We start from the raw sequence: 12,897 nt of genomic DNA, 5'->3' as shown, positions 1-12,897 counted from the left end.
TCGGTCCTTAGGTGTCAATGCCACTGATGCCAATGGCTCAGACTTGCTCGCCCTGAAGAGCTTCTCAATCTTATCGAAGCGAGCTCGATATCCCTTCAGGGTCATTTAGTCACACATGTGGCACCCCCAAATGTCGTGCAATGGCCCCAGGCAGAGGATGCACAATTCGTGTGGGTCCATGATGGACATAGTCTTCAGGCACTGGGAGCATTGGTGAAAACCCGATAAAGCCATGACGACATGAACTAATAGGGGCACCGAGGCACTGCTGCCACGGGGGAACGAAGTGAAAAGAAACTCACTAGACCGACAAAAAACCTGACTGGGAAGCAAGGGGAACCGAAGAGGGTCCCAAATCGAGAAAACCGCGATAAAACACAGATGAATTGGTGTTTAGCTAAAAAAAAGTTTCAGTGATGCAAAAACTCCACGGAAAAAAAGAGACTGAAGAGGGACCCCGTGTGGCCGCAAGGATTAGGGCATGTTGGGCATGTTCAGAGCGCCTAGTCAAAATTTTCCATGCCGAGCTCCATCAGATGATGTCACCCATGTATGAGGACTATCATCTTGCTTGTTCTAGGAGAAAATAGACACCTCTTGTTGCCCAACTCCAGGCAGTGATAACTAGCGATTGTTATAGAATACGACTAAAAAGCACCGGTTCCAGTACAGATCTCTAGGGCATTGCACTATTTACCTTCCTCCACTGACAGAACTGACCAGTTAGTCTTATTCTGTTTTCTGTATTGTAACCAGTTCACTATCCACAGTGACAGATACGGGTCGATCATAGCCCACCTACTTAGGGCTCGGGCTCACAGAATGTGGGCTGGGTCAATCATAGCCCATCTACTTAGGACTCGGGATCACACAATCTGGGCTTGACACCAAAAGAAGAGAGCCGAAGGATGGCCACTGAAAGGTCCCATCCCATGGCAGCTAAAGAATGAGGGGTAGATTTTCAAATAGCGCGAATTGGCCTACTTTTGCTGGCGCATCAGGCGCAAGCAAAAGTAAGCTGGATTTTAGTAGATACGCGCGGAGCCGCGCGTATCTGCTAAAAACCTGGATCGGCGCGCGCAAGGCTATTGATTTTGTATAGCCGGCGCGCGCCGAGCCGCACAGCCTACCCCCGTTCCCTCCGAGGCCGCTCCGAAATCGGAGCAGCCTCGGAGGGAACTTCCTTTTGCCCTCCCCTCACTTTCCTCTCCCTAACCCACCCACCCGGCCCTGTCTAAGCCCCCCCCCTTACCTTTGTCGGGGGATTTACGCCTCCCAGAGGGAGGCGTAAATCCCCGCGCGCCAGCGGGCCTCTTGCGTGCCGGGACGCGACCTGGGGGCGGGTACGGAGGGTGCGGCCACGCCCCCGGACCGCCCTGGGCCGTAGCCACGCCCCCGTACCGCCCCCAAAACGCTGCTGACACGCCCCGAAAACGCCGCTGCGCTCGGTCCCGCCCCCGACACGCCCCCGACACGCCCCCCTCCGAAAACCCCGGGACTTACGCGAGTCCCGGGGCTCTGCGCGCGCCGGTAGGCCTATGTAAAATAGGCTCACCGGCGCGCAGGGCCCTGCTCGCCTAAATCCGCCCGGATTTGGGCGGATTTAGGCGAGCAGGGCTCTGAAAATCCGCCCCTGAGTCTAGTAGTATCTAAAGGAGATGCCCTGTGGGTGTGTAAATAATTGTGAGTGGGAACCTGTGTGTGTGGCAGCCTGTGTATGTGTGCCTGGGTGTGCGGAGGTCTGTACTTGTATTGTGTGTTTCTGTGTGCCTGAGAGATGGGGTTTTGCAGACAGAGAATATTAGCGAAAAGCACCCAGCATTGTTCGGTTAGTCCTGCTCCCAACTGATGTAAATTTTCTAAACCAAAGTAGAAAAGATAAATATTCTTTTACATTTATTAAATTAAGAGAAGATCATGAGAGCGAGGAAGAGAGAGAGTGAGTAAGAGGGAGGGAGAGGGAGAGCCTGTGTGTCTGTATGGGTGTCAGAGACAGGGTTTCGCAGACAGAGCATTTTCTCCTCGCACAGTGCGGCTTCCACTATTCAGGGCACCATCTGGTGGCCACAGATATAAACATGTGACCAATACAAGACTTTCATATATAGATATATTCTATAAAGATATTTATTTAAAAATCTTACATTCTGCATTTTCCAGGAAAAATTCCATCCAGTTTAAGATATTTTACTTTCAATTTGACATTGAAGACATTTTTGTATTATGGGGGATGGGGAGGGATAGCTCAGGAATTACAATTATTTCATCACTGGATCAATACGTGCAATCAGCACATACAGTTTTTCTGTGGTGCATCATTTTTCATCTATTTCTGTTTTGGATTGATATATATAGAAGACCTCTGATAGACAAACTGTCACTATTCATTTTTCAAAACCAATGGACCAGGATACCTTTTTGCATTTTTCTAGTTTTCATCCTCCATACCGTAAAGAAGGTAACATCTAGATTGCAAACCTTGGTTAATGAACTGGTTCTTGGACATTCAAATGTGGTAAATGTTCAATTTGTGCAAACACTTTGCAAACTAAAGACTTTATTAATCCTGTAGATAACTGTAGATTCACTTTGCAGCATTATACAATTTATGCATTGGATTATGTCATCTATATTGTGCTTTGCTCCTGCCTTATGAGGGGGGAAAAAGAGAATTTTGCATACCAATATATTGGAATATAAAAGTTGCTTGAGGACCAAAAAGATGGACACACCAATTGTGACCTATTGTTTTTTCTTCATAGAAGTGTTTTGCTACAGGTCACGTCAAGCAGGGAGACAGAGACAGGCTATTGGTTTAGTAAGAACAAAGATGGATTTTTCAATTAAACACCATTGAACCTTTTGGTTTAAACCAGGCAATAGAGTAGGCTTCCTTGTTAGTCTAGATGAGCTCTTCTGATGTGTATGACAGACCAAGAGGAATAAGACACCTCTATTTAAGGCGAATTTTAAAAGCCCTGTGCGCACCAAAACCAGGAGATACAAGTCGAGCTGGCGAGCGGATTTTAAAAAGCCGTCCGAGGATGCGTGCATCGTTCGCTGCAACCACAAGTAAAAAGGTTCTAAAAAGGGCAGGGCATTGGCATGTTGGGGGTCTGGCCAAGTGAAGTGCGTATAAATACTTGTATTCTCTTCTGTGTGCCAGGAGTCCCTGCCATGTAAATTTACTTCTGATAAGGATGGCGTATAAGTAGTAAAAAAAAAAAATATATAGGCAAGGCAGTGTTTAAGGGTCGAGGTTAACAGACGGGAAAGGGTGGCTATTAAATTAGAGGAGGGGTTGCACTTTCTATCTCTAAACTGGGTGAATTTGAAATGAACTGGGAATTTGGTGAATGGTGTCTGCGAGCGTCCCTTATAAAATTCCCCTACTTGCGCAGCAGAAGTGGCATTTGCACGCACCTGCGCGCGCCCATGTAAAATTTGCACACTCGTACCCGCGTCCAGGCTATTTTATAACATGCACGTATATACGCACGTATGTTATAAAATGGACATATCTCTGGACGCGAGCTGGGAAGCGTGCGCACATGTGCACCTGCGCCCCTGTTTAAAAGTTACTGTTTTATTAGGCCCATCTGCAGTAAGACTATTATTTTGTATTCTAATGGCCCCAAGACTTGGAACTACTCTGACTGTCCCAATGACTGTTTTATATTTGCCATTTGAATAAAAATCATTATGTTAATTTTCCAAATATTTTCTACTCCTTCAACAAACTTCAGCCTTCCTAGGTATTGATGCATGAACAGGTTTGAAGGTTTTGGAACGAAACTGATGTACTAATTATTGCAGTTACATTAATTTTCTTGTGGTCTCATGTCTTGGCTATCAATGTATAATAAATTCCTACCTTAAGTCCACTACCGGTTTTATAAATTCCAACCACAAGTCCACCACCAGTTTTATACTTAACCCCATTTCCTGTTGCTACTGATCTTCATTCCATCCTCCCCCTACCCAGACAAAGCAGAATTCCAGATGTTACAGATCAATCTCAACTAACTTGATCTAGCCCAGAGCCTCCACCCCTATAACAGGTAAGAGTTCTAGCCTAACCAATTTTACCATGGGCTAGAGGCCAGTGGCATTGCAGCTTGTAGCATAATATTATCATACTAAATGTTACAAAGGGAGGAATGTAAGGGTTCTTTGAAGGGGGTTCCCTGTGGAGACAGACTAGCTAGTGGCAGTGAAGAAACAGAAAGGTAACAGCACAATAAGTTTGCAATAATTAGACTTGCAGAAATAGCCAAAGCTGTTGAAATGCTAAAAAGTATGCCAAAGTTTAATCAGTATGTCGAAGGTGAGCATTAAATTTTGCAGTCTTATTAGTAAACATGAGATAAAATAATAATACTAACCAGATGGAAAAAATTATGCAAACAAACTAATCTTTAGTTAAACCCCCTTTGACAGCAGCCTCTTCCATTTTGCTATGTTAGATGTTGGAAAGTTAGAAGGCCTAGCCCATGGCATACCTTTTGTCATTTTTTTCATGACAAAACTCAGTCATTAGTTTCCAATTTAAAGTTTGAAAATTCGTAGGATGTTATTAGAGATTGTTATTGATTATGACGATTGTAAATGGTCTGTTTGCACCAGTATCTAGTGTATCTTTGGCAAATGTATTATCCACGTTAAAGATTTCCAATATTGATCTGGACCCCTGCCCTTTTTTTTTTTTTTTTTTTTTTTTTTTATTAGTAAAGAATTGGATTTCTTTATTTGAGAAATTGTTACAGTTCATTAACCTTTCTCTGCAATCTGGGTGTGTTCCAGCTACTTTGAAAAGAGCAGTAATTAGGCCTGGTTTTGAAAGACTCACCTATTTCCTCAGATAATTTGGCTAATTACTTCCCAATTTCTAACTTATGCACTACTGCGAAAATTTTAGAAAAATGTGTTAATGCAGATGGTTGTTTTTTTGGATACTTATGATACTTTTCATGATGATCAGTTCAGATTTTGGAAAGGAAGAGATACTGAGACACTTTTAGTATCTTTGTTAGATGAAATGCTATATAATTTAGAACATAAGATGAGTGGTATTTAGTTCAATTAGATGTTAAATCAGCATTTGATATTATCTCACATGCTAAACTGCTAAGGAGATTGTTAGATATTGGGATTAGAAGACTAGTATTGAAATGGTTTTATTTGTTTTTATATGAGAGATCTCAACAGGTTTGCTTTAAAACTGATTGTTCTAAATGGTATTCCAATGAATGGGGATTCCCTCAGGGGGCTACCTTATCAACATTACTTTTTAATGTATTTTTGTAGCCGCTAGCAACAGAATTATCAGTTTTGCCTGTAATTTTTAGACTTTATGCTGATGACGTGCAATTTTATTTACCAAGTGAGATAGGAAAGTTTCCTGAGGCTGCCTTTAATGATTATTTGGAACATGTAAGTCCTTGGTTTAGGGATAATAATCTGATCGTAAACATTGCAAAAACTAAGATGTTATGGTTAGGGACTTTACCTATGCCAATTGATTTAGGTTTATTTACCACGGACAAGGATTCGTTACATTTATGCTCTGAGGCTAGGAATTTAGGTGTTGTGTTGGATTCTAGGCTGACTTAATGACACAAGTAAAGAAGGTATTTAAGGTTACATTTTTTAAATTGCGATTGTGTCCCTTGAAGCAAATTCGCCCTTTGCCAGAATTTAGCTTGGTCATTCAATCCATAGTCTGTGCCCAACTTGATTACTGTAATTCATTATATGGTGGATTACCTACATTTCTTCTACATATATTGCAATTTATTCAAAATGCTTGCTGTTAGGTTAATTTTTTATTTAAAGTACAGAAATAGTATTTCTCCTTATTTAGCACAATTGGATTAGCTCCCATTAAAGCAGAGGGTGAAGTTTAAGTTGTTGATTTAAGTACATAAGTCTCTGTATTCTGAATTTATTTGTTTGAAGAAAAAACTAATTTTTTTATGTACTTGCTTGCTGACTGCATTCTGTTTCTGAGCATTTATTAATGGTTCCATTTATTGCATCTGTTAGGCTAATTGAAACTTGATCTAAAAAGCAGACGTAAATCTACGTGCGCCAGCGGACTGCTGGCGCGCTGTCCTCCAACCCGGGAGCTGGTCCGGAGGCCTGGACCACGCCCCTGGGCCGGCGCCACGCCCCGGTCCCGCCCCGCCCCCGAAACGCAGCATCATCGGGTCCCGCCCCCCGACACGCCCCCCTTCCAAAAACCCCGGGACCTACGCGCGTCCCGGGGCTCTGCGCGCGCCGGCGGCCTATGGAAAATAGGCGCGCCGGTGCGCAAGGTCCTGCTCGCGTAAATCCAGGCGGATTTACGCGAGCAAGGCTTTTAAAATCCGCCCATACGGGACCCGATGATGCTGCGTTTCGGGGGGCGGGGTGGGACCGGGGGCGTGGCGCCGGCCCGGGGGCGTGGTCCAGGCCTCCGGACCAGCTCCCGGGTCGGAGGACAGCGCGCCAGCAGTCCGCTGGCGCATGTAGATTTACGTCTGCTTCTCGCAGGCGTAAATCTACGGACAAAGGTAAGGAGGGGGTTTAGATAGGGCCGGGGGGGTGGGTTAGGTAGAGGAAGGGAGGGGAAGGTGAGGGGAGGGCGAAAGAGAGTTCCCTCCGAGGCTGCTCCGATTTCGGAGCGGCCTCGGAGGGAACGGAGGCAGGCTGCGCGGCTTGGCGCGCGCCGGCTGCCCAAAATCGGCAGCCTTGCGCGCGCCGATCCAGGATTTTAGAGGATACGCGCGGCTATGCGCGTATCTTATAAAATCCAGCGTTCTTTTGTTTGCGCCTGCTGCGCAAACAAAAGTACGCGATTGCGCTGTTTTTAAAAATCTACCCCTTAGTGTTATAACTGGATCATATGAAATTTCGAAAGGCGTTGAAAACCAATTTGTTTTTAGATGCTTTTAATTAATGTTTGTTATAATGTTCATTTGAATTGAATGTATTTTATTGAGTATCTTGGTTGTAAATCCACATTGGTGCACTGCAAATTGCGGACTATAAATCTGTGAAATAAATGATGAATAAATAAATAACTCATTGGTGTGTAAGTTTAGGGGCAGTGACATTTAACTGACTGTAAGACTCAAGAACTCTGACCTGGAGGTTTACTCTACATTGCTTGGTAAGTTGAACTGCTTAGTTTATAATAAAAATTAAAGCTTTTTCTCTTACTGGCTGCTGGTATTCAGTACTTACTAGCACCCGCTACAACAGCAGTTCCCAAAACCATGATCTGGGACCAGACATCTGTAACAAACTGCATGGCCAGCAGTGATCAACATTATCCCGCCACTCACACAGTTTTTGAAGCCACTGGGGAGAGGCCCTCTTACCAGACATCATTTTAGACATTTCAATTGTTTTTTTTAAGGCAGTACTTAATAGTACTGTTGAGAAGCTAAGGCAGATAAACCGTAAAAAAGAAAGAAAGAAAGAAGCCCAAAGGCCAACAGTAACAAGTCATGGCTAATTTAGCCCTAATTGTCAACAGAGAAATACAGAAAAATTCTCATCTGTGTTGTACTAAATATAGCAAGGGCTGGATTCAACACTGCAACTAGTAACATTTGGCATGAAAATGGTGCTGAGGCATCACAGAGCTAATATAGACTAGATTCAGAAAAAAGGAGAGAGAGTAGGAGAACAGCATCTTTTTTTTTTTTTGTTGGATAATTTGAAATGAATCGATTGCCGTACCTGCGTGACCCAAAGAAGAGTTGTTCGCACCCCAGCTTTGATACAGCGTAGCAAGGTCCTTTGGAAGGTAGGTCTTAAAGATATTTAAAATGTCCAAATGTTTCTCATGTCCGTCGGCTGCTGAATCTTGCTTAAGGGAATGATAAGCTGGAGGAGGAGGAGGAGGAGCTCCTGCTGCACTGGGCTGGGCCAGCATTAGTGGACTTGTTCGGGATCCTGTTGGGCAGTTGGCCAACGTTCTCAGCTCACTCATAGCCTTGGTCTGCGACTCCCGCTGAGGCACTGGAGGACTCTCGTGCTTGGTGTACTGTTCCGGTTTACACAAAGAGTGATATGGAGGTTGCATATTGAATTTGGCCTTCACAGTGTCAGATGGGCAGTGCTTACTAGGAGGTGCAAAACTAGTACTTCCTTGGGGAATCATATACTTGTCAACTTGTTTGCTGTTAGTGGGCTGTGGGCTTGGTCTAGCCATGGCTGGATGGGCAAGTGTGTGGCTTCTGTTAAAGCTTCCTGTTTGGACCTGTTTAGGGTTCATTTCAAATTTCTGTTTCGGCTGGGGTGCTGCGTTACACTGCTCCTGGGCATGATTTAACTTAGGCTGACTATACCCATCAAGGCCAGATGACCTTGGCCCACACTGACCAAGCATATGATTATCCCGTGCTTGAGATGTAATAGCTGGCTTAACCGGGTTCCCAGCAGAGGCAGAATTGCTTTTTGATGCAGACAACCCAACCGGGACCTGGGTGCGTGAAAATCTGGCAACAGGCAGGGGCTGGCACTCTTTACCACCGAGGACTGGAGGGGGCCCAGTGCGCCCATTTCTTGCCATAAAAACCAAGTGGCTTTTAATGCTCTTGAATCCATTTTGCTGAATCCATTGTGGGGCCATCGAGCTGCAGCTGATTTTATGCCAAATCTTTTTGTGCATCCACAGGACTTCTGGGTAGTAGGTCTTGTGATTGCAGTAAGGGCATGGGTGGACGATCAGAGAATCCTTCACAGTTGAGGTAGAACCCTTGTTGCATAAGTCTGCCCTGCTTGACTTTTCACTGAGATCTAATGGCACCATCTCTTGTGATGACGACACATCTTCACTTTTCTCCAACACAGACTGCTCAACACGAGGACCCCGCACCTGGTCACCAGAATGATTAGTCTGAGGTTCCTGTGCAATCTGCAAGTCTAGCACTGCAACTGGAGAAGTCTGGCCTGTCCCTGAAACACTGCCAGCGGGGCTGGTCAGTTTGCTGGAGCCAGGAAGTTCTTGGTTATGCTGAAATGTTGACAACTTCATGTCAAATGAATCGGCAGATTTCACGAAGAGCCCCTCACTGGCATTTTCAGAGTTGGAAAGGAAAGGAATCTGGACCCCTTGTTTATGCGTACTGCTGCCATCACACTCACTCCCTTGGACCACGCGAAATGGGGGAAGATGATCCGCAGAAGGTATTGGCACAGGCACCTCCTCTCCGGGAAAGTTACAGTGGTAGGATTTGTCTCCTGCAGAAACAGAAATACAAATTAGTTTTACCATTTTGATACCAACAAAATGGTGTCAGTGAAAGAAAACATTACGAAGCAGGATAAAATAACCAAAAGCCGAATGTTGGCATACCTGACCCAAAAGCTGTCTATATTAAACTGTTCCCTGCTGTGAAAAACAGCAATACTATATCTTACAGCACCAGCCAGGCTAATATGGTAAGAAACATTTAAAAAGCATGGTTTCCCTCTGCCTTTCTTGGGTAGCACATATTTGTGATATGAAGTTGCATCTCAGCGTTTAATGAGCCCCCTTCAGGGCCACTCAATAAGCCTGATGTAAAAAGGTAAGCTCAGCCCCCGTGCACAGTTTTAACCCTCAGTTGTGCGCAAACTCTACTGCTAATGCAGCGAGGTTCGCACACAGCATTGTGCATTTTAATTAGTATCCTCGCATGGAAATTCCGTGCTAATGATAGTATTGGGTATTACTCCCCAGTGCAAAGAGGTGTGCTGGATTACCTCCAAACGTTTTAGCGCTGGAAACTCAACTCGTAGTGCGAGGTGGAGTAAAATTTACAGGGCTGAGGTTATTTAATGGCCGAAGCTGGAGTTCGTGTCTAGACCTCGATCTGGGATTTTCTGTACAGAAAACATGCTTTGTGCAGAAAAAGTATGTTGTCCACACATAAAAAAAAAAAAATGATTTATGCAAACAAAAAATGCTGACTGTGCAGAAATCATTTTGTGTGTGCGTAAGTCTTATTTTGTTTATTGAAAACATGATTTGTGCACATAAACTATGTTTTCTGCACATAAATTTGTTTTTCTGTACATTAAGCCTTTTTTGCACACCGCACGCATTTTATAACGGGCCCGGCCATGCACGTAAACCCTGGTACATGCACAACTGTCGGGCCTCTCCAAAGGGGCTGGCCGAGGGGTGGGATCTGGGCAGGGAGGGGTGGGACGGGACAGCGAGCAGAGATTACTGCTGCTCCAGAAGAGTAGGATAGGTTTGGGATGATGTTCATTTACTTGCTTTTGAATGTATAAAAATGTAGTTTTATATATATATATATACAGTGTGTGTGAGAATATATATATATATATATATATTCTCACACACACTGTATATAAATAGATATGATAGATCTACATGATTATATACACATTATAGCTATTTTCCCCCAAATAGATGCACAGCTGAAGTTTTTTTGTTTGCTTATTTTTCTTTTTTTTTTTTTTTAGCAGGTGTGTGGTATGCAAGATGTTAAATACCGCAAGAGTCAAGTGCTCACTTGCACAAAAGAAACAGCTTGTAACTAAAAGTGGAACTTCCTTAAATGTTTGCCATAAGACAGAAAGAGATAATACAGTGCAAGAAATCAAAGAATGACATGGTAACCAAGCTACAAAACGGAGCACAAAATTATGTTCCTTTTCTCTAACCATTAAACTGTTGGGTTTTTTTTTCCCTAATTACCAAGGTGTTAAACACTAAAATGTTTATTCAATTAAATTTGTATTAAAGTTCTGATTCTGCGGATATTTCTGCAAGCAAAAAAAATTTGCAGAATTTAGTGGATTTAAACATAAATTTGAGGCACAGCTGCACCTGTTACCTATATTTTAAAAATCAATTCATCAGCAAATTTTTCAGTTCCAGTCTCCCTCTGGAAAACAACCCTGGGAAAAGGCGTAGGAATTTGCTGATAAAAGCAGAGCCCTTACAAGGACAGAAAGCTCTCTAACAAACACTTCTGAAAATGGAGGTGTTAAAAGAGACAAACGCAAGGCTCCCCAATCTCTTCAGTCGCATTCCCTTCTGTATTGTAGATGAGTCTTTCCTAGCAGCCATGCACCACTTAGCCAACAGAATGTACCAGAGAGGGCTGGCTACATGTACCCCGCACGTTCCCTGCAGACACTGGAAGGAAAGCTTTGGCTGGTAACTACATAGTTACCAGATTAGGAGGGCTTTCATAATGTATTCACTTTTAGATGAAATTTAAAAAAAGAACATTCTCCGGAAGAGGGATATGGATTTTTTATTTTTTTTTAGGTTGAGGGAGGAAAAACAGCACCCATCGATGTGACTGTTTAGTCCTGAAGAAACAACATGTCTGGTCTACCCTCCTAGACAATTTTCAAAACTGGGGGTTTTCCCATTTGAAATTTAGCCACAAGGTCCACAGTTACGAAAGGATCCACTACGTCCTTTCCTACCAAAATATGCCTTTAAAATGGCTGGAAACCATTAGTATTTAAGATAGTCCGTATGGCTATCCTAAATGTTTAATCTGCATAAGCCCCAGGTTAACGAGCACCAATAATGAGTTAGGGCTGGGGGGAAAGGGTCTCGGCTGCCTGTGCCAGGTCACCTCCAGAGTGCTGGGGAAATCTGCTATTGAGGTCAGAAGAGGTGGCAGGGCCATTTCAGTACTGGAAGGAATGCACAGCCAAGTAGGATGATTCAGACATGAGGCAAAGATTCTGCTTAGTATTACTTTGCATTTTAAGATAAAAAATGATAAGTAGTTAGTGAAGTTACCATTATTATTTAATACCTTTATGCAGTTTTGGATGGATCACTAGACTATTTGGCTCAGCAGGATGTAAATCTGGCAGTAAGTTCTAAATAATTGTTTAGATGCGATTACCAACTGTTTACTGGCTAGCCAACTTATGCTGAAGAGACATAAAACTGAGATTTTGGAGGATAGGCAATGCAAATTTGCCAGCTGCTATTTCCTTTCCTGCAATAGCTAGTGTAGCTGTTCCTTTATCCTATAAACTGCACAATTTGGGCTTCTTAAGTTAAAAAAAAAAAAAAAAGTCCCATATTCAGAGGTAGCCCACAGTACTTTTCTGAAGCTTCAACTGTCAAGCATTTTTACCTTGGGCCACAAGCATTCAAATCTGTGCTGCATCATTTGATTATGATAATGCTTTCTATGCAGGTTTGCTGGCTAGGCTTGCTCATAAGCTACAAGTAATGCTAGGATGGTTATGGGTAAGACAAGGAGAGTGCATGTCGCTCATTTCCTCCGTAGCCTATACTGGCTCTCTGTGGCAACCAAAGCCAAATTTAAAATTTTGGCCTTGATCCTTTGGGCAATGAACCTGCATCTGTATTTAACGAGATTAAATGATACAAGCCCGATACTTTGCTCTCCTTTCTTTCCCTTTGGTGAGAGGGATGTGTGGAGGTTGCAACAAAGCCCGGGCCTTTGCTATGTTAGCCCTCGCTTTAGAATTGTTTTCTGATTGATATCTGCACGACATGAATTATCTCAGCTTTCGGAAGACTTGGATTTTTCTGTTGGATTAAATAACACAAGATAATATAAGGTTTGTCATACTGGGTCAGATCAAGGGTCCATCAAGCCCAGTATTCTGTTTCCAACAATGGCCAATCCACGGCACAACTACCTTGGCAGACTCCCAAAAGGTCAACAGATTCCATGCTGCTTATCCCAGGGGCGAGTGGAGGATTTCCCCAAGTCCAACGTAATAGTGGTTTATGGACTTTTCTTCCAGGAACTTTTAAATGCAGATACACTGACAGCTTTTACTATATGCTTTGGCAACAAATTCCAAAGTTTCATTATGCATTGAGTAAAAAAGTATTTTCTCCTATTTGCCTTAAATGTGTCACCTAGTAACTTCATTGTATGT

The 12,897-nt window shown here is 43.3% G+C and overlaps 1 protein-coding gene across 6 annotated transcripts in view; it reads right to left on the bottom strand.

The window, feature by feature from the left end:
* ZNF516 (zinc finger protein 516) overlaps window positions 1-12,897 on the bottom strand; it is a 237,981-nt gene that overhangs the window by 31,052 nt on the left and 194,032 nt on the right. For all 6 annotated transcript variants that reach the window (XM_029590853.1, XM_029590849.1, XM_029590852.1 and 3 more), the window contains one exon: window positions 7,729-9,234. In XM_029590853.1, the coding sequence (XP_029446713.1) occupies window positions 7,729-9,234 (1,506 nt within the window). The remainder of the gene's footprint in view (window positions 1-7,728; window positions 9,235-12,897) is intronic.

This window comes from Rhinatrema bivittatum, chromosome 2, assembly GCF_901001135.1.
Source record: "Rhinatrema bivittatum chromosome 2, aRhiBiv1.1, whole genome shotgun sequence".
Lineage (NCBI taxonomy): Eukaryota > Metazoa > Chordata > Amphibia > Gymnophiona > Rhinatrematidae > Rhinatrema > Rhinatrema bivittatum.
Note: the sequence above shows the minus strand (reverse complement) of the source record. Positions and strands in the feature narration are given on the sequence as shown.